Source organism: Falco cherrug, chromosome 2, assembly GCF_023634085.1.
Source record: "Falco cherrug isolate bFalChe1 chromosome 2, bFalChe1.pri, whole genome shotgun sequence".
In the NCBI taxonomy this organism is placed as follows: Eukaryota; Metazoa; Chordata; class Aves; order Falconiformes; family Falconidae; genus Falco; species Falco cherrug.
Window position 1 is genome coordinate 5,366,585 of NC_073698.1, and position 20,213 is coordinate 5,386,797.

The 20,213-nt window shown below is 43.3% G+C and overlaps 1 protein-coding gene across 1 annotated transcript in view; it reads right to left on the reverse strand.

The window, feature by feature from the left end:
* TENM4 (teneurin transmembrane protein 4) overlaps window positions 1-18,186 on the reverse strand; it is a 353,678-nt gene extending 335,492 nt beyond the window's left edge. Inside the window, 2 exon segments of the mRNA XM_055703071.1 lie at window positions 13,536-13,805; window positions 17,909-18,186. Coding sequence (XP_055559046.1) covers window positions 13,536-13,805; window positions 17,909-18,131 — 493 coding nt within the window. The 5' untranslated portion in view covers window positions 18,132-18,186.
* Between the last annotated feature and the right edge of the window lie 2,027 nt (window positions 18,187-20,213).

Below are 20,213 nucleotides of genomic sequence, written 5' to 3' on the forward strand. Positions count from 1 at the left end.
GGTTTTGACCAGATAAGGACTTGGTTCATCCATTTACACTAAAGGGGTAGGACTGTCCCCGGATGTTTCACCAGGCTCTGCTTTAATTCACACAAATCCCGAGGTCTAACAGGAGCAGAAAGAGGGTTTGTAATCCAAAATTTGTATGGGAACCAGCCTGTTTGCAACCGGCTCACGTGAAAGAAGGTACCCCTCCACAAACACACGTGATCCCCACCAGAAAGAGTTATGAAAATATCCCATTCAGCCTTAGTAGGACCCATGGAGTTTTTGTGAGTTGGTCTCTGCTTTCTGCTTTCTCCATTCACAGCTCCAACAGAAGGAAAATGACCAAAGAAAGCAAATTTATCATGATTTGAGAGCAAACAGCATAGCAGTGGAAGGGTTCCTATGCAGACACACTGGACAAAGACTCTCCTCAGGGGGAACCACACTTGGTGGACAGTGGTTCATCCTGCTGCTGTGTATCCCAAGTCTGGTTTAGGCATAATTTACAAATACATATATATATCTATATTCTGTTTGCATCGATATCTATGTCAACCTTTATCTAGATGCCTGAGCCAATGCTATGCAGAACTCAGTGCTTTGCAAACGCGTAGGTAACCCTGTCCTCACCTACCAGGCTTCTAACATGCTTAAAGACTGAAGCCCGATTTGCCTGAAAAGACCTGTTTTTTTCCGTAGATCCATCAGGCGGCATTCCACTCAGCCCTTTCCATATTCTTATTTGCAGACTGATCCCATGCCAAGTCTTCTACTCTCCTGACGCCAGGGTAAGTGTGCAATGACCAAGGTCATCACCTTCCTTGTCCCGAGAAGTGGCCCAAGATGAACACTCCTTCAACCCCAGCACTCATTCTGTGGCAGTTGCCCAACACGTGATGGGTCAGACCATCAGTCTGGGAAATAGGTTTCTTTAAGGAAAGCTGAAGAATGCATCCACCCAACAGCACGTGTGCTGCCTTTACCTGCCATGTCTCCCAGAGGGAACAGGTAGTATTAAATGCCAAGGAGAAGCAGAACCAGCTATGGGAAAAGTTTGCTTTGTGGAGCATTAATAAAACTAATGGGGTATGTTTATGTAGCACCTTTCATTCCAAATGATCAAGTGCCTTGCTAGCCTTAATCATTTCACCCATCACTGAACTACAGACACCTCTGGGGTGGAACATTAACAGCTGCTCGGCAGAGCACAGCAGCAAAACAGAGCAATTTAATGGAGGAGAAACACCCCATCCAATTGCAGGTGCAAAGGGAATTTTGTTAAGTGGAATGTAATTATCCAGAGCGGTGGTACCTAGGAGAGAGGGAGACATTTCCTTTCATACTCTAATACGGGGCTACAGATGTTTTTCCAGCCCCCATGTTACAGGGGAATCATCATCACAGCCTGGCTCTGGGGGTGCAGTTGAATCTCAATTTAATTTCCACCTCAAAGCTCCCGAAACAAAAAGCACCTTGGAGGTTTGTTGTGGGTTTCCAAATTCCCAGTCTTTCCACGGAGGATTGCCATTTGCCTATTTCAAATGCCTAAACCAAACTGGAACCAAAGAAAGAACATGGCTGGGGATGGAGGCTCAGCATGTCCATGTCCCTCACCAGCAGCACGAGGCTCTGTCGCCTCTCAGATCTGCAGATTATATAAGAGGGAGAAATCATTGTCCCCAAACTATTCATGGCTTTATTTAAATTGTAATCATGGTTTAAACAGCAAGCAGAGAATCTTGATTTAAATAATCAGTTTTAATCTTGTTTTACATGTGTGCTTTTCAGTTATTTTCTTTTAAAACTCGTTGATTCTCACTGATTGGTATAATTTTCTGCTTCTTTATGCTAAATCAAAGAATACCCTATATCTATACATATTTATTTCAGCAATTATGTAGTTTATTTTATGCATTTATTCAGATTCCTACTTTTTACATTTTTTATGAAGAGAAAATGGTGAACAACAGATTTCTTATTCAGTAGATGATTGCAGGATTTTTATTTTTTTGTTTTGTTTTGTTTTTCATGTATTTGGAATTCATGTCAAGCTGCATTTAAATGGAAACTGGAATTCAGTCATAATTTCAGCCCCCTCCTCCCAAACCGAGTGTAATAAAAGTACTTGAACCTGCTGGAGATACGAGAAGAAAATAAGTCTTGCACAGAAAATGAGTTGGCGTTAGCAAAGGCAGTGCTAGCTGTCCGCTGGAGAACTGGAACAGAGGTGCCTTTCCAAGGGAGCCCGGCAGCTCTGCTCTCTCACTGGCAATGCCGCCTGAAAGAGCTCCCAGGGTTTTTGTTACGCCACACTCAGGTATTAGCCCATCTTTGACCCAGATGAGGAAGATTTTCTGTTGGATGGGATTTCTGCTGCTCTACCCTGAGTCGAACAGGTCCCTCTATGTGGGGCAGCAGCGGTCCCACGGGAGCTGTGAAACCAGAGCGCTGACACCCCGTCCTTGAGGGAAGGCTTTCAATCACACGCTTTTGGGGTGTAAATCAGAGCTGGGCTTTGTAAGCGGTTGCATCGTCATGACTGCAGGGATGGAGAACCCCTGCAAGGGCGTGGGAATGGGTACCCAGGGTGGGAACCTCTTAAACCAGTGGTCTCTCCAGATGTGTCCTGAAGGTTGCCCTAATGCATCTTGCCTCTGTTTTTATCCATGCAGCTTTTCCCCTCTCCTTTTCAACTGCGGGTGGATTTCTCACTTCTGAACATGCTCATTGATCCACTTGAATGACTTGCTGTGAAAAGCCCCTCCCTTTCCAGCTGCAGAAGCAGCAGTTGCTGTCAGGAACTGAGCTGGCACCTCCACAGACCCGCTTTAGGTTCTTGCCCAGAAACGCAGCCAATTCACCACTTTGACTTGCCTTAAGACTTTGACGTAGTTGCTTGGAAATGTTCTAAAAATTAGTTACTAATTTTTAACAGGTTATTCTGACTTTAAACCTTAGTTGAGTCTGACATAGTTTCTCATTTTGTTTAAACTGTTCATCCATTAAAAGAAGAAACGTGTATTTAACTTAAACTAAGTTAAAGAAGAAGAAGAAAAAAAAAACCAACCCTCCAAACAACATTTCTATCTCCCCCACTACAGAGCAACCAAACCAGGGCAGAAATCAAAGCACATGTCTCTGAACCCAGCAGAAAGCTGTCATCATGATGAAGTGGCTCGTTGCTGAGTTTGCCACCACTGAAGTTGGTTGTGGAGGCCCTGTGGCACGTGGGGCGTGTGTGTGTGTGTGTGATTAAATACAGCAGCGAGAAGAGGCTGTGCTGGCTACCAGTTTGTGCTGCTTGGCACGAAAGGGTCTTCCCTATGGAGAGAATTGCAAGGGGAAAAGACAGCTCCAACCTGGGTGCTGTGGCGAGGGAGGTGGCACATTTCGGTGCCTTTCACACTGTTTTCAGCACGTGCCTTGGGCACCCGGCACCGTCAGAGGACCTGGGAAGCTCTTGTGACCTTCAGGAGAGCTTTTTGTATAGTGGCTCGTGCTGCACACTTTGACGCTCTCCATCTCACACTTGTTCAACCCATGGCTTGTAAATAAATGTAGCAATAGCAACAACAAAAAGCAGGGTCTTTTTCACTCCCTAAGGTATTCAGTGTCTGGTCAAGGGGATACCTAATGCAATATTTTAAACACTTCAGTGCTGAAAATTCACTTAATATATTAATGGATAGAACTGGAACAAGGTTGCTTTATTTGCTGCTATCCATATGTTTCATTACAAAATATTTGGGTTTGTAACTTAAAAGGTGGTGGACAAAAAGAAAAGAAAGAAGATCCTGAGACAAAGAAAGAAAGAGAAATGAAGTGATGCAGCCAAGGTTAAGTGCTGTCTGTAACAGAGGCGGGGATTAAATCTCTGGAGCTGCAGGCCAGTGCCCACCCAAAAGCAGCCCTTTTCTGAGTCCCGTAACATGTCTGCTCCCCAAGTGTCTTTGTATAATTTAGTCACATGTGGCAAAGAATTATTTTTGATCAGGCCATAACAAAATTAAGTTTGTAACATGCTTAATGTGTGTGAGCACCAGATAGGAATTATTATTTTCTCTTTATACATGTTTCAAAACGATACGTGCCAGGATTGACAAAACAAAACAACCTGCCTTAGATTGTACGATTCAAGTTTTTAGGGGCAGTTCAAAGAAACACAGAAAACTTTGCAGAATTAGGGCAGTGCTGCATTTTCAGTCACTGCCCTGAATTGAATAAAATGGCATTTTTGCTGGAAGTTAATCAAAAGCCTCTGAGAAATAAAGCAATGAGATTTTAATGAACAAATTCTCATGGCAGGAGCTGTGCTTTCCTTTATTTGGAGCTCAGTGCACACCTCTGGGCATGGATAAAACAAAAATAACGTGCTCTTTCCTCTCACTTTGTTCTGCTAATGGGTGGAGAGGCATCTTCATGGAAAAAAGCAGGTACCTCAAGGGGCATTTGAGGAGACCAGACCAGATGTGGACTAACATTTAGTGTGCTGGAACTAGAAGTAGATGCAGTGGTCCAAATGGGAGTTCAGAAAACCAGACGTGAGCATCTGGAAATGCCAGATGGGGGAGAAAGCCTGGTATACCTTCCCCCTGTGCAAGGAATAGTGCTGTACCTCTCTGAAAGGCTGGGATGGGGTATCGATATGTCCTGCCCCTTGCAGCTTGGTGTGACCCCTACACATTCAGGACGAATGGCACACAATGACACACAATGACACACAAATCCCACCCCAAAACCAGGCTGGAAGCAAAGTATTGCTATCAAAAGAGCAATAGGTCTTGTGCTGCTGATTCCTGTACTTCATATATATAAAATATATGCTGTATTATACATATAAAACATATATAATGTATTTTATATTTATATATATATAGCTGTATTCCCCCTAGGGTGTTTCACACCGAACAAAGTTGTTTATGGCACTTGGAAATAGTATTAAAAAATGCACAGATTTACATCCAGAATACTTGGCAGCTTGACAGCAATATTAATAAATGTAATTACTTTTGTTACCAAAAAAAATTATAAAAATCTCCATGACAAGGCAGTTTAAAGTGGCAAAGGAAAGGATAAAAATTCACGGTGTAATTGAAAAGAACAGTAAAATCTTACCTGTTAATGTTGTTTCTACAAGTTTTCTCCCCCAATATCAGGGCTATTCATGAGTTTCTAGACTTTGGGCCTTTTTTTCTTGCTTAATGGCTTCGCCATCATCACAATAACAATAACAATAACAATGTGAAACCTACATACTAACCTATATTGAACTGCAGCTCATTACAGCAGAATAATGTTACGAAGGGTTTTAATGTCAGCATCCTTTCAGACAGATTACAGTAATACAGAAAATGCATTCTCTATGGGACATACCATATGGGAATAAAAATAATACTAAAAGGAAATGCAAAGGCTTCTTTTCCTCTAGAGGCAAAGAGAACAGTGATGAGATAGATTAGCCTTAGAAATCAGTAGGAATTCTTTCACCGTGGAACAAAATCAAGATACTGATCACCGACGCAGCAAGTGGAGTATTAAACTCAGATTAATCCTGTGTACTTTCACCTCCTAAACTGGGAGCGCGGATGCTGCTGGCTCCCTCTGTGGTCCCTGGGGTGAACTAGGTGCTACCAAAGGGACGATCAGCCCCGGTGTGGGTTAAACCCTGCCTGAGAGATGGTGGCATCCTCACTTGAAAGGCTGCTCTACACCCGGCGGACAGGGCAACAGTGGAGGGAGATTAAGGGTCTGTTGGCCTAAACCCTAAAACCTAAAAACTAAATCTATTTACTGTCCCATCAAGGCAAAAGTTTCTCTGAAGTTGTTGTGAAGAAGTGAGGTGGTGGTTCACCTTTTCACTTTCAAGAAGAGTCTCAGGGCTAATACCAAAAAAGGATGAAAAAGGTAAGAGGACAGAAAATATGAGGAATCCATCATCAAGAATGTCAGTGGCCGGAAAGTTAGATCACAAGTAAGGGAGATGTAACAGCCTTCAAGGGAGCCATTTTTCAGTGGAGAATGTAGCATTTGGGATGGTCATGCAGCTAAAGTCTCCTTTTTAGGACTAATATTCTTTATAGGAATATTGCTATCTTTATGGTTGGAGAGCCTGAAGGTACGTTCCTTCCCCTGACCTTCACATTTCAAGTGATCACCAAGTCTCTGAATATCTCTATAAGGCAGCTTCACTACATGGCAATATCCCGGCAATCCCCACGTACTGTTAAAGGGGGAATTCCTCACAAATCTTACCTGGAAAGGAGCGGTGTAAGCATTTTGAGGAGCTGAAACAAGGAAGGGGTTTAGTGAAAATTCCCTCCTGGATCTGCTACTCATTTTTTTAGTTCTTCACAAACTTCCGCAATTGATGATGGATCTATAGTGGTAAGGGTTCTGGCTAATTTTCATTTCAAGCTGAAACATCTTGTTAATATTAAGGTTCCAACTGAAAGGAGGCAAGTGAAAGATGACAGCCAGCAGATGCCTGGTCTTGACCGGGTAATTCTAATTTATTCTTGTCTTCCCCTACTCAAAAGGCATACAGGAAAAGTATAGCTCATAGCACATTCCTCTTTTTATTTATTTTGAAGAAACATTTTTTAAAGAAAATCTCCTTTCTGAGTTCTCCAGAGTCTGAGTATCACATTTTTCCTACATGGTTTGCACAAGAAGCATGTCTGAAGCACACAGTCATTTACTGGAAGTACTTTATAATGCACTATTCAATTCAAAGGGGGTAGTGGTGGTGGTGGTGAAATAAGATGGTGTTGCTGCAACCAGGGTAACAATATTAACAATAGAGTGTATGAAGTCTGAAAGGAAATTACTCAGCAAAACATGGTAATAAAGCGAAAAGTCACCATGGATTATCAGCTGGGGTATTAACAAACAATTTGTAATGCTAAGACTACACAGTAATTCTGGCACTGCTAATTGCACTGATACACTGAATTGTCTTTTGGCCCAATGATTTGGGTCAACATGATCTGGGAAACTGGAAGGTCAGTGTAAAGAAGACTGAGTGAAAATCGTTCCTCTGCAGAGGGTCAGAGCTATTTAGGAGAACCTTGCAAGGCCCCTGGTAGCAAGTACGGACAACGTTAGGAGATGAGCTCTTGACAACCAAAGAGAAAAAGAAAAACACACAGAAATAGTTGCTGTTTGCCTAGAGCTCCCCAGCTATTGTAAAACAGCTCTGAAGAGAAAATATTTGCAAAAAGCTGATGAAATTCTGGAGCATGTGGCTCGATCATCAGGACAGCTTCCTGATTTAATAAGAAGCCAAAATGGAATCAAGAAATCTAGTGATGAACAGCATGTTGAGATGTTTAACAGAGAGTACTGGGGTTTATACCGCTCTGGCATGCTGACTATTTAGCAAAAACAAATAGTTACAACCATACACCTAAGACTTGGTGTAACACTACTGATGGCAATGGGAGTCTTCAAAGGCTTCAGTGAAGTCTGTATCATGCTACTGAAGAAGTGAAAGCATTAGTTAGATTTTTTAACTACCCAGGAGAAATTAAATTATATAATTTCTTTGGTGTTCCCTGTTTGAAAGACTTGTCTTTAATTATTTCCTGCTGTAATGCACCCCTGTGTTTCTAAATGTCTCCTATAAGCATTCAATTCTATCGAGTCCTAATTTCCTATGCAGTTTCTTAAGCACTCTTTCCAGCAGCAGTAATGGCTTACGCAGTGTGGAAGCAGAAAGTGTGGTGGTTACTGCAAGAAATGCTCTTTAAATCATGTATTATGTCAATTAAAATGGCTAAGAGTTGGGTCTGTGACGGTAGAGCAGGCAGAGATATCATGTCAGCTTTCCAGCTCCTGATTGCTAGCATGCTTCAGTTTTACAAAAGCCTATGAGAATTTTCCAGAAAAGTGATTTATTTGAAGGGAAAGCAGAAGTTGACCATACCATATCCCCTACCTTGATGGTCAGGTTGGTAAGGCTTGGAGAGCAAGTTTGGATATGGGGCTGATTGCCTGACAGTTTTAAAGCTCATTTAAATGCATCCCAGAACAGTAGTGACTGAAAGAAAAATTATTCCTCTCTGTAGGATGTGGGTCCGGCACAGTAGAATGAATCGGTGCTCTTAATCTTGTCACCAGTGAGTAAGTGTCTGTATCGCTATAGTCACCATGCCACTTTGGCACTGGCTGGTGATTTCAGAGGTGAAACCAAGGACAAATGAACCCCGAGATTAAACTGCTCTTCCTAAATAGAGGTGACCAGGAGCTGTGTGGGGATGATGGTACCTCCATCCAGTTCATTTTTAATAGAAGATTTGGCTCCAGCAGTGGTATTCTCACTTCCTTTGGGCACACAAAATGCATGCAGAGTTGGTTGCAGGGTGACATGTTTCCTACATATTTTTGAATTGTGAAGATGGAAAGAAGCGGCACAGCACAATTTGACAGCAATGGTCCTGCAGGCTGAATTTTGGCTTCCAGGGTGGTTAGGTCTGGAATTTTAGTTCATGTCTACTAATCTCTCAGTCCGCTAGATAAGAAAATGCCACCCTTCTGCTGCAAGAATTTCTTTGCACAATATATCACAATCCAGCATCTCCAACTTGGTTGAACTGTTTGGAGACATCTGACATTACTCATCCCGCCTGTGAGATCCTTCTGGCCACTTGACACTGCCCACATTCTTCCTGAGAGGAGATTATGACAGAGGGGAAACATCAGCTCCACTCTGCACATGTACACAGCATTAATCACTGCTGGCTTGTCCTGCTAATGAAGAAAACTGCTTCCCCCCCTCCTGCTCCTTCCCATGTTTAACCAACTACGTGCCTCGGTGGATATTAACGCTAAATCCAGATTAAAACTAAAGTGAATCTTTAGTCTGCCACAGCTCCTTTGGAATTGCTGAAAGCTAAACTGTACTTGTGGGTTGGTTTGTTTGGGTTTTTTTTTCCTTTTTTTTTCAGAAAAGGGCTGCAACTCCACTTGCACAAAGACAAATTTTAAAAAAGCAGTTGGCCCAGGTCTAAAACAGTCCTGCAGCGACTCTGCTGGGTAAACCAGTAAACGCATTACCGCACTGAAGGCAGAAAAAAAAGTGGTTTGTGTTTTTCTTGTGGGAAGGGATTCTATATGGGAATATCTACATGTCCTGCCCACCTCTCGTGTTCGGATCTATCTGGGACCTACCAGCATGATTCGTAATGGTTTGAGCTGATATCCGTTGTAGACCCGACGAAAATATTCAGCACCTGGTTCATGGGTGCTTACACACACTGTCTGTCTCTACGACTGTAAGGAGTGCCCTAGGCAGTACGAAAGCCTGAGTGAGGTGCTCAAAGCCCAGTCCTGCATGGCCCTGAAGCCAAAGAAAGCATAGCAATGCTACAAGCTATTGAAACTGGAGGAAGAGAGAGGATCAAGAGGCCAGCAGATACTGCCACTCTGACCGAGGCAGCATCCCATCTAGACCATTCTCAGTTTGTCTAGTTTACACTTTAAAACCTTTAGCACCAGAGTTCCTCAGGCGCCTCTGATTGTCTCCTCCACTGCCCTACTGCCTACAAACTCTTTATGAGAAGAGGAGGATCTAGGTGGCTTTGCTCAGCTAATAGAAGAGTTGGCTAAAGGGAGATCAGCCGCTGTCTTTTAGGCATGGATGATAGGCAGAAGATGGTCAAACTGCTCCTGGCAATGCTTAGTGGCTGGACGACAGGCAACGGACACGAGTTGCGGCAGTGGAAATTCTGACTTGCTCTCAGAGTTGTTCAGAGCAAACGTGGTCAGCACCAGAACCAGGACGCAGCGGTTGTGGCCTCTCCATCCTGGGAGACAAAGTGTAACTGAACAAGGTCCTGAGCAACCCGATCTGACCCCAGAGTTAGCAGGAGACTGGACCAGAGACCTTCAGTGGTGCCTTCCGACATAAACTGTTCTGTGGTACTGTAGTTTTATGATGACTTCTTTATGTTTAGGAGTATTTTGCTTTTGGTATGTGACAGAATTGCCACAAAATAAGTCAAATTCTGGAAGAGTATTACCTTGTTCTCCTTCACTGAGCTCTTCTCTATATGAACAGTTTCTGGCGTGGTATAAAGACTGTTCAGGGTTACCTAAGGTAACACCAGTGAACTCCAGGCTCGGTTCCAAATGACCACTTCAGGAACTTCTTTTCCTTGAATCAGTCTTGCTGAGAAACAGTGCAAATTACTATAGGAAAGAGGTTCTCCTAACCTTATTGCTAGGCTTCCAGGAACCTAACTCCTCCCTGTGCATGGGTCTGAACTGCTAATAGGAGCTTACTATTTCAGCTTAGCCTTGATGGCCACACTGCGGAACAACCCTTGAGCTGTATGAAGTGCCTGCTACATTAGCAGCACTTGTGATTGCAAACAGTGATTGCACTATTCTCAGAGAAGGGGCAATAACCTGAGCTGTCCCCTCTTGTCCCTTCACTCTGCCAAGTGACCATCCAGGTCAGAGCAAAAAGCACTGCCCAGCGGAGGGGGAGCCTTCGGGGGGGTGCAGTGTCTGAGCTCAGGGCAATGCCAGTTACAGCTCAAGCTAACTCTTCAGCAAAAACAAACTCTAAACCTAGCAGAAGTATTCAACCTCCTGGAAAGCCTGGGAACAGTTTAGATGGCTTTTCATGCCAGCTGCCTGTGCAAGTGATTTATGGACTGTAATATGCCACAGAACCAGAGCACATCATCGATTTCCTTAAAGACAGAGGTGTGGATTGTGACTGTGCTTACTGAGCAGTGGGGCTGTTCCTTCATGGCATCACCACTCCCGAAATAAAAGCAGACCTGCTTTTTGGGGGAGCCAGACCTTTCATTTTTGATGGACACAATAAATGTCTCGGTATAATCGTGCTTCAACAGCTTTGGATTTACAAACATCAGAAGTAAATTCTGATTATTTATTTTGGGTAAATAATGAACAGCATAAAAATTGTTGATGTTAACTTTCATTGGAAAAGTTGGTTTAATGGGCCCCATAAAATCTTCTCTTGATGGCAGGTTCATAAAGCTCCATATTGACTTCAGCTAGAGGCTATAACTTCTATCAATACTGTCAACAATTAATATTGACTAATAAAGGTATCCTGTAAACCGAATCCTAGCATTATGTTACTTTATGCTGCCATTAGCAAAATCCCACGTCTTCTTGAAAACATTTCTCTCATGAATCTAGGATTTCTCAAAATAGCCTGTGCGATAGCTAGCAGCGGAGGGCCCTGAGTAACACTGCTTGTGTGCAGAGGGAGGAAGCACACAACCACCTCTGTGTCTCCTAGACAAAGCTTCTGAGATGCTCTCAGGCTTCATTTGCTCCAACAGCAGGCTTCAGGCTGTGAGCGGTTTGTGTGCAAAAGTTTCTCACACCTTTATCTGTGCCGAGTAATTACAAAACCAAACTGTCCAAATGTTGTGTACATTTAAGATTTTTCCTTAGTTCTTCTTCTCTTCCTCCCTTGCAACCTTTGTTTGGGTAAGTTGATACCACCATTTCAACTGCAGCCCCTTTATTGAAATGCTATGCATTTTTCTCAGCTCTGGACCAGTTTTTCTGACCTGAACCAGGCTGATGTCTCTGACATCTTCCCAGGGAAGTCTGAGCATCAGATGAAGCTCCTCAACAGCACAGTTTGGATCCTAATATTTTCTCTCAAGCTCCACCACCTCTTTTTTGTCAATATGAACAATGCACACTGGACACCACCACTCTCTAGATGTTATTTATGCTACACAGACTTTGTATTTTTGAGCCTGATATAGCCTCTCTTATTTAAAACACTCACACCTAAGACTGCAGATGCTTATGGCTCAAAGAAACTCCTTCTACATTTGTACAGCACTAAAAAAACCCTGCAGCTACATTCTCCACCTTTCTGTCTTCCCTTTTCTAATTGCTATGAAATGATGGTTCAACAAATGGTTAGTGTGCCATTAAATCTAAGGGAAGAGGAATTGAAGGTTATCTCAGTCCTGACATGAGTACTGCTGCTTCTGTTATTACTCTCAGTAAAGCTTTTCAAGACATGTGGTGTTAGTTCCTAATGTGTTGTCGCTAATATAATTTCGTTTGTAAGTGATCTGTAGGTACAAAGTTGCATTTGCACATGTAGAGATAGCATTATGTAAACCAGTGGAAAAGACTCCAGCAGCTAATGTAATTCTTCTCTCTTAAGGGGGAAGAAAAAAAAGAAGAAAAAAAGACTAAAATTCTGTACTTCGCTTTTCTTAGTAGGTATGGAAAGAAAAATGCATGGGATAGGATCGCAGCTGCTCATATACCACCATGGAAAGCACAAGAGAGGGCTTTGCATACAGAAGACTGGGATGGAAGTTCAAGGTGTTACCTTTTGGTTGTTTCCTAGCGATTTCTTGGGAGTGTGCAAAACACTAATTGACCCTGATGAACCCTCTGATTTTTTGTCAAAGCACAAGGCTTGGAATGAAAACAATATAATCTGGCACTGCGTGTCTGCCCGGCCTGACCGGTGCAACCCTGTAAGATACTACACTAAGAAACTTAAAAAAAATATAGTAAAGATAATTTTAAAAGGTTCTTCTGTACATCCTTTAAATAGAAGGCCATTTATCTTTGAACTTTTCCTAATATATCATTATCTCTGAGCAGAAACTTAATAAGCTTCTATTGTAATTTTGTTGGAGTTAAACATAAAATCATGTGGGTGGTGTATGTCTCACCATGTCATGGCTTCCCAAAGAAAAGTTATCATCATTTGTCACTATAATACTATGGCAAAATGCGTAAAGAGAACAAGCAATACAGTCATTTCACATCAGCTTTCTGTGCTGAGCTCGAGTGCCCGATGACTTGTACGCAGCGGCTATATTAAGAAGCAGGCTGTTCTGTAATTGAATTAAAGGTGCAAAGGCATGTAGGGCTGTGTGAACTCCTGGGTCAAGCTGCAATTGAATCAAAATCCTCTCTCCTTCCTACACTGCTTGCAGAACTGCTGACCAAAAGGTTCACAGACCTACAGAATGCATGCAGGAGTCCCCACAGCTGGGGACGCAAAGTTACAGAGATAAAAAATCTGTGACCTTCAGCTTTTATTTCGCACAAAGAAAAAGGCTTCTAAAAATATTTCACCATCGTTTTCCTTCAGAGAGCAGTCAGCCAATTTACATAAATGAAATGGCTCCTGTCAAGGAACCAGCAAGGAAAAGAAGGAAATTATCTGCCCTGAAAATCTGTAGCAAAGATAAGAGCAGAATCGGCCAGGGGAGGGGAGATTTAAATGCTTTTTGTCTGAAAGGTCACTACAAAAAGCAGAGAGAGTATTACAGCCACTTAATGATCTCTGTCGCTGTGATAAATACGTAGGAGCTTCTCCAGCAGTTTATTAACAAACACTCTGTAGGACAGTACAAAAGGCCATGACATGGGGCTATTAGAAGAGTGTTTTCACTGAGTCTGAAAAAAAAAAACCCCAAAACCCAACACAAAACCTAAGGAGGATTAAGGCAGAGTGGTAAGAAGGGGCATTCCTGGTAAAGCTTGAGGCTGACATCGCATGCGCCGTCGCCACTTACCTGTTTCAGTGTTCTCGTGCTCCGTGTCAGTGAGGGTGAGGTTGGAGTTGGCCCGGCTTGACAAGCAGGAGCTGCGTCCAGACTTGGTGTTGCGTCCCCAGAGCCTCACGGGGTGCTCAGGTGACAGGACCACATCTGCCTCCGTGTCGGCATCCGAGCCGGCGCTGATGGAGTAGCCACAGTGAGGCAGCCCGATATCAGTCCGGTACAAAGTCCCATGCGTGGGTGTCACATCTTCAAGACCCAGCTCTCGCAAAGAGAAGTTGGCTCCTGGGAGAAAACACAGCAGCCTGGTTACTTTTTAATAGGGGACCGTTTCATGTAGCAGAAGGCAATGGCAGAGCTGTTCATCCTCTGTTTCCGTGTGGGGCGCAGCAGCTCCTGACCCCTATCATACCAAAGATTCCCCTTTTTCGTGGTCTTGCTTAGTGTGAAGCCAAGTGACCATGCCAAGACCAAAAAGCATCTGTATTCCTGCTTCTGGAACCTGACGGAAACTCAGGGTATGTTCAATGAAATCATCAGATGTGAAAGCAAAGACGGTGGAATTCTTTAGGAGAGGCAGAATGTAATCTCCTTGGGAGAAAAGTAGAATGAAGCATGAGATGATCAAAAGTCCTACCATACACCTGGCCACTCCACTACAATAGGAAATGTGAGTGAGTTCTGCTCATTGAAATCCCTGAAATTACATACTGGGGTTCTGAATTATCTTTGGCGATCCCGATTTCCCCTTGCTGACCACTCACAGGTTGACTCAGTTCAGCTATTCATTCTGATACAGTCATGGCAGAGGTTATTTGGCTGCATATAGATGCAACTGTTTAGCTGACTAAAAATACAACCTGAAAACGACTCTTGAGCTCGTGTCTCAAAACTTCAGAATCAGACCAAATCAATGTGAACGAGGCTTCAAGTATTAGCAGGCTTTGCTCAGAAAGTTGCATGAGGTGGCTGGGGAAAGCAATTAGCGACTCCATTTTAATCTGCGTTTATTTATTAATGCATGCTTTTATTTTTCAGCCCAGAATGTCATTAAAAGATTGTGGCCACCCGTGAATGCCTTCAGCTGCACTGTGCACTTATAGGGCACAACTCACCCCTGCTCCTGTAATGCTCCACCTTGATCGGATGGATTAAGGAACGGAGCAGCGTTTGCAGCTCAGGCATGCTTCGACAAGATAAATCTGAATGCACGGGGTCCAGGGAAGTTCAAGCCCAAACGTACCTTTGAACAGTGAAGTTCCTATCTGCTTGATTATTGAAGTCTGACCCTCAAGGTGGTATCCAAAACTGAGTTACGATTCTCTCCCTGCTCAAAACCCCCACCATCATGTGGTTCTTCTCACCTTTCCCTTTGTTGATGTTAAATATCACACGGTGGACAATGTGTATCCAATAGAAACAGCCAGGTTTCTCCTTCTCCAGAGCCTGGTTTCACACCCCTGGAAACACCCTGGCTTCCCTCTGAGCCCTGCTGCATGGGGAAGGTCTCTTGTACTTATAGCAAACGTACATTCAACGATCAGCTGGCCCGCAGTAGATGCTATTTTACTACGTTTTGTCATTCCATTGACTTTGCAACTCGTAGTGCACAGAGAGATGTTTGAATGCAAGGCGAATAATGGGACTGAACAACATTTCCACGTGAAGCTCAGAGGAGGAACTGTTTGACATCAGGAGGAAATACCCATGGTCCAGCTGGTTACAGATCTACAGCTGATAACAAACTATATAAGGCATTCAAGAAGTTTACACCTTTTTAATTGACCGAACAGGATTAAAGCTTTCAGACAGAGCGGCTAGATGAGGTTGCTTGGGGCTCACACCTCTGTCAACCCCTAGGGTCTTGCTTGGGAAGCACGGAGCAAGCTTGTGGCAAAGTAATCCATTTAACCTGATTGCAAAGTGGTCTGAGAGAGTGTCCTCTAGCACTCCACAGCCTGAGGAACTTGACCTGAGTTGTAAAACCAAGGAAGCAGCATCTCCCCAGAGACCTTGCTCTACTCTTCCAGTTTTGTCTTTCGTGCAAGGCCAGGATAGTTTTTAAACCATCCTCCATGGAGTGCTGGAGAATGTCAGCTTTTGGTTTTGCTTGGGCATTTGAGCCCCTGATGGTGAGTTCCACCTTCCCCTGAAATAAGCCACACTCAACATCACCAGACACATCAATGTGCAGCGTGACTGATGCTCTCCAGTAACAGCAGCTCATAAATTATGAAAAATGACTGCTACAATTAACTGAAAATCAAATTTATTTGCAATAAACAGCAGGAGATGCATCGATTTTCATATTCTATGCTCACTGTTGCCTTTTAAGCTGGAAGAACTCAAGTCAATAAAAGGAAGATAATAAATATCTGAGACTTTTTAATTCAGATCTGGTCTATTTTTTCCTGTGCTGACTTGCACGTTTGCTGGCACTCTCGCTCTAGCTAAAACCATTTAAATGCTGACTTGTTTATTTACTGAATTTATTTGGTCAATTTGAAATGTTTCCCTCCTCTGCCTTCCAAACCAATGCAGGAGAAAAATTCACTTTGCCTTGTTGATGTCGAGCAGGCTAATAAGGCTTGGTTTCAGCTGGCATGAGGCCAAACAGCACCACAAAGTGAGGTCTGCTTATGGCTTTCCGCCAGTGGAAAATGTGGCACTGGAAGTCTGGGGTTATTGTTTGTTAGCAATTTTCAGGCCAGTTTGGGGACTTTCAGGATAAACTGGGAAAAAAATTACAAATTGAAAAATCTGTGGGTCATATATTAGAAATAGTACTGCTGCCCTGACACAGTTAATCTTAACTTTTCTCAATTAATCTCAGCCACTTAGACCAGTGGTTTTTACTATTTCTCAGTACCCTACAAAATTTTCCTAGGGAAGTATGAACTTGTGTGTAGCAAATTTATACTCGCGGTCAATAGACTGGCTTTTCTTATTTATCTTTTGTGGGCTTCTTAGAAGTCCATGGACCTGCATGGCCTTGTAGACCCTCAGGTTGAAAACCACTGACCTGTACTAATTCACATCTATCCTGCATGGTGAATATATTGTATGAAGTGAGCAAACTCAATGACCTAAAGGGTTGCCTTTTCTTTATAACTTCATAGATTCCTTAGAGAGGATCAAGTACTTCAGAGTTGCTAAGAGGGAAACTCCTTTTATGATTGCAAAGTAGTACTTACAACACCTATTGGCCCTTCTGTTAATTATTGCCTGTTGCAGTTATCCTGAAATACAAACACGAAACCCATGTGCACAACGATACTTCTGAGAGTCATTTTGCTTGTGCGTGCCGTAAAGATGAGTCTTGCACCAAACCCGCAAGTTTGTGGTGTTTGAAGAATGAAATTAAGCAGCCCCAAAGTTAAAGGAGTGCAGTTATATGCATCCCCTTTGGGGAGTCAGCTTCTCCAAACTGCAGAGGGTGTGCTCAGTGCAGCCTGGGTCAGCTATTCTATGTTCAGTGTCTGGAATGCTGCCTACTCTATTTGACTCACTTTGCCATTTTAGGCTTTTCTTGATGGACTTCTAAAAATAATTTATGTGAAGCCCTTCCTGGTTTCAGAACTAAGAAACTCATGTCTCTACAGAAAAATGAAGATGAGACTACAGCAGGGGCCAGAAATCTACCTCACGCAGGCAACAGCAGCAGTGAAAATGTAATTGTGCTGACTTCAGGCTAGCAATAAAAAGAATACCTGGCATCTCTGTTAGGACTGTTGAAGCCCATGCTGACCCATGAACTTCCACATCTTCACAGCTACTGTGACCCAGATCCACTAAATGGACTCCTGTAAGTCCTAAAAGTTGTTCCTTACCACTCCTTTAATACTGGAGCATGTCCCCATCTCAAACCTACTCCCTGCAGGCCATGTACAATGCCAAGGGCGGTTCATCCTATCAGCAGCTCAATTGCCTGCCTTCTTCCAGGCTTCAGGGGTTTTGCTGTAGCCCCAGGTGGACATTGGCGCTCTCCCCTCATTATCTTCTGCCTTGGCATTCTTGTTGACAGAGCAGGCACATGACAGTGAAAAGGTCTCCTGAGCAGGCAGGGACTTTCCACACCACGTCAGTACTGTGCAGCATGTGCTCATGGTGGGAAGCAGCAAAGGGCTGCTGGAGTCACGAAAACTAAGACACAGAAAATGTATCTGAGTCTAAACTAATGAACATAGGCTAGTGGTATCCCACCTAAGGATATTGGTTTGCATGCATCCCACGCCTGTGCAATGCATCAAAGATGTTCCTTGTTGTTCTCTTTCCTCATATCTTGCTTTAGGCCTCAGGGTCCTTCAGAGGTTGCCTCCCGCCCCAGGCCCAGCTCTCAGCTGATCAACTTACACTGCTTGCAGCAGCATCTGCTGAAATGTGCTCACCTGCTCGGCAGAATTCATCGGCCTCCTGGTGCACCATGTCTTTGACTCTATTGCCGTAGGTCAGCCTGGAGTCTTGATCATAAGCCTTCAGGGTCTCGCTGGAGCTGTAGGACTTCTGGGGTACCTTGTTGTCCTCGCTTTCGGCTGAAGAGCTGGTGTAGCGGCGCTCAGTGTCGCGGCGCCGAGTCAGAGATCGATACGGTTTTCTTTCTTTTACATCCATGGCACCCTTGTCTGAGTATTGAACATTAAAATAACGACGTCTTCGTGGTGGTCAGATTGGAATAACCTGAAGGAGGCAATAAAAGAAATAGCATCTAGGTTCATGCCTTTGGGCACCTAAAGGCTAATTTGCCTTCTTTATACGGTCTTGCGCTGAACAAAAGGGATGTTCCTTAATGGACTGCAGGAAAACCCTGTTAGAACAAATACCAATGGGAAGGAAACGTCAGTTATGTGTGAATCATTTAATAACTGCCACCACTAGTGGGACACGTACATGCAGCAACCTGCATCTGTCTAAGCTGGGTGCACTTGGGGATTTTAAACTGATTGTGATTTTGCTGTGTCTTCTTTCCATGGGAAGTGATTCAGACACCTCCAGGAGGCATGCATTCCGTACATCAGTCACCTAATCTCTGGGAAATCAGGCCGTGCTGAAACGTCTCTATGGAGGCAGCCAGAAGACTTTGGAAAAATGCTGTTTTATAGTTTTAAAAGTGTTTTGATAGATAGTGGGGTTAGGAGGAATGAACAAAAGAAGTGGGAAGGGAGGGGGAGAAAAGAAGAATGAAGGGGCGAGGTATGGATGGAAATTAGATGAAAATGTCTTCCTCTTCAGAGGGCTCATCTTTACTCAGCTGGAAATACATTAGAACTTAAGCAGAGCTGAGGAAGTGTAAATAAATGATAGTTCTCTGCTTCGTGTGACAGCATGGCCTAGGATTTATGCCTGTGGGAAAACCAGTGTATGTATGCACCAGTATGCAAGCATACGTATCTGCATACAGAGAAAATTGATATCTGAAGTTAAACATGTTTTTAAAGTATTTTTGTCAAAATACTTAATAAATTGCCTTTTCACTTTATTAAATGCAACAGAAGCCACGGGAAGAACAGTCAATGACTTGCAGTAAGGTGGTAAAATATGATTTTGAATACCTAAACTGGTTTATGAGGAAAAATACTGATAAAACCCACAAAGCAGACACTGAAATCTGTAATTACAGGATTCCTTCTTAGGAACCGAGTCCTCCTGACTGCTAGAGAACAGAAGCCGAGTCCCTAAATGCCCCGCCAGGTTATTGTTGTTTACTAGAGTATTTAAAAACAGAAAGGAAGAGGATCAGAGAACACCTATCAGTTCTTGGTCTTTTCCATAGCAAATACATATGGAAATGCGTTGTCAAGGACTGAATCACATTCCGTTAGGATTTCCCTCTTGAAAGGCTAAATTTTAAACATACTAATAAGATCTTGCTCCTCCATGACTCTCAGACCCCAGCTTTGCTTCAGATGCTGTGCCCTGGGTTTGCGTTGCAGTACAACAGAGTTTGGTGCAATAGTCGAGGATGGATGTGCTGTGAGCTTCGCAGGTTGGTTTAAAGGGATGTGGTGTAACACAGCACTTATGGTTCTCAAAACCAGGAGCCTGTGAAGTGTGGAAGACTCTTACCACAGGTTCTGATAACCTACAAATCATAACACTAATGCAGAAGCCTGAAGCCAAGATTTTATTAATTCCTCACTTGCCAGGCGGTCTGGCACAAGCATAACTAAGCAAATTCTTGAGTTGATGAGAGACTGCAGGAGGGACCAAGAGCTGCAGGATGGCTGTGAGATACACCTGCAGCTGGGCAAAGAAAAAAAGGGTCCCATCCCTATTCCTGCAATTCTGACTGTGCTAAGACTACTCTTTGGCTTTTCTCCCTTTAACCTCCAAAACAAACTTTTCAGTGACAGAACCCAGTTCTGATGGCTTGTACAGTTTCTGTGGCACTCTTCCTGGAAAGGAAGACACTAATGAAAAAAAAAAAAAAAAATTAAAGTCTACTTAATTCTCTCCCAGTCTATTCCAGTGATGGCAGCTGACCAAGTTCACACTTCCCATTTGTCAGCAAAACACACAGAAAGTACAGAACACAAAAGGAAGGGTGGTGGGGAAGGGGGGAGCGCCTTATAGTTGAGCTTTACTTAAGTCATCTGCAGAGATTTGAGCACCACTTTGCTTTTAGCAGTATGTAAACCCACCAAACTTACTGACTTAAATTCATTCATATAAGTTCAATATGGTGAATGTAAATGA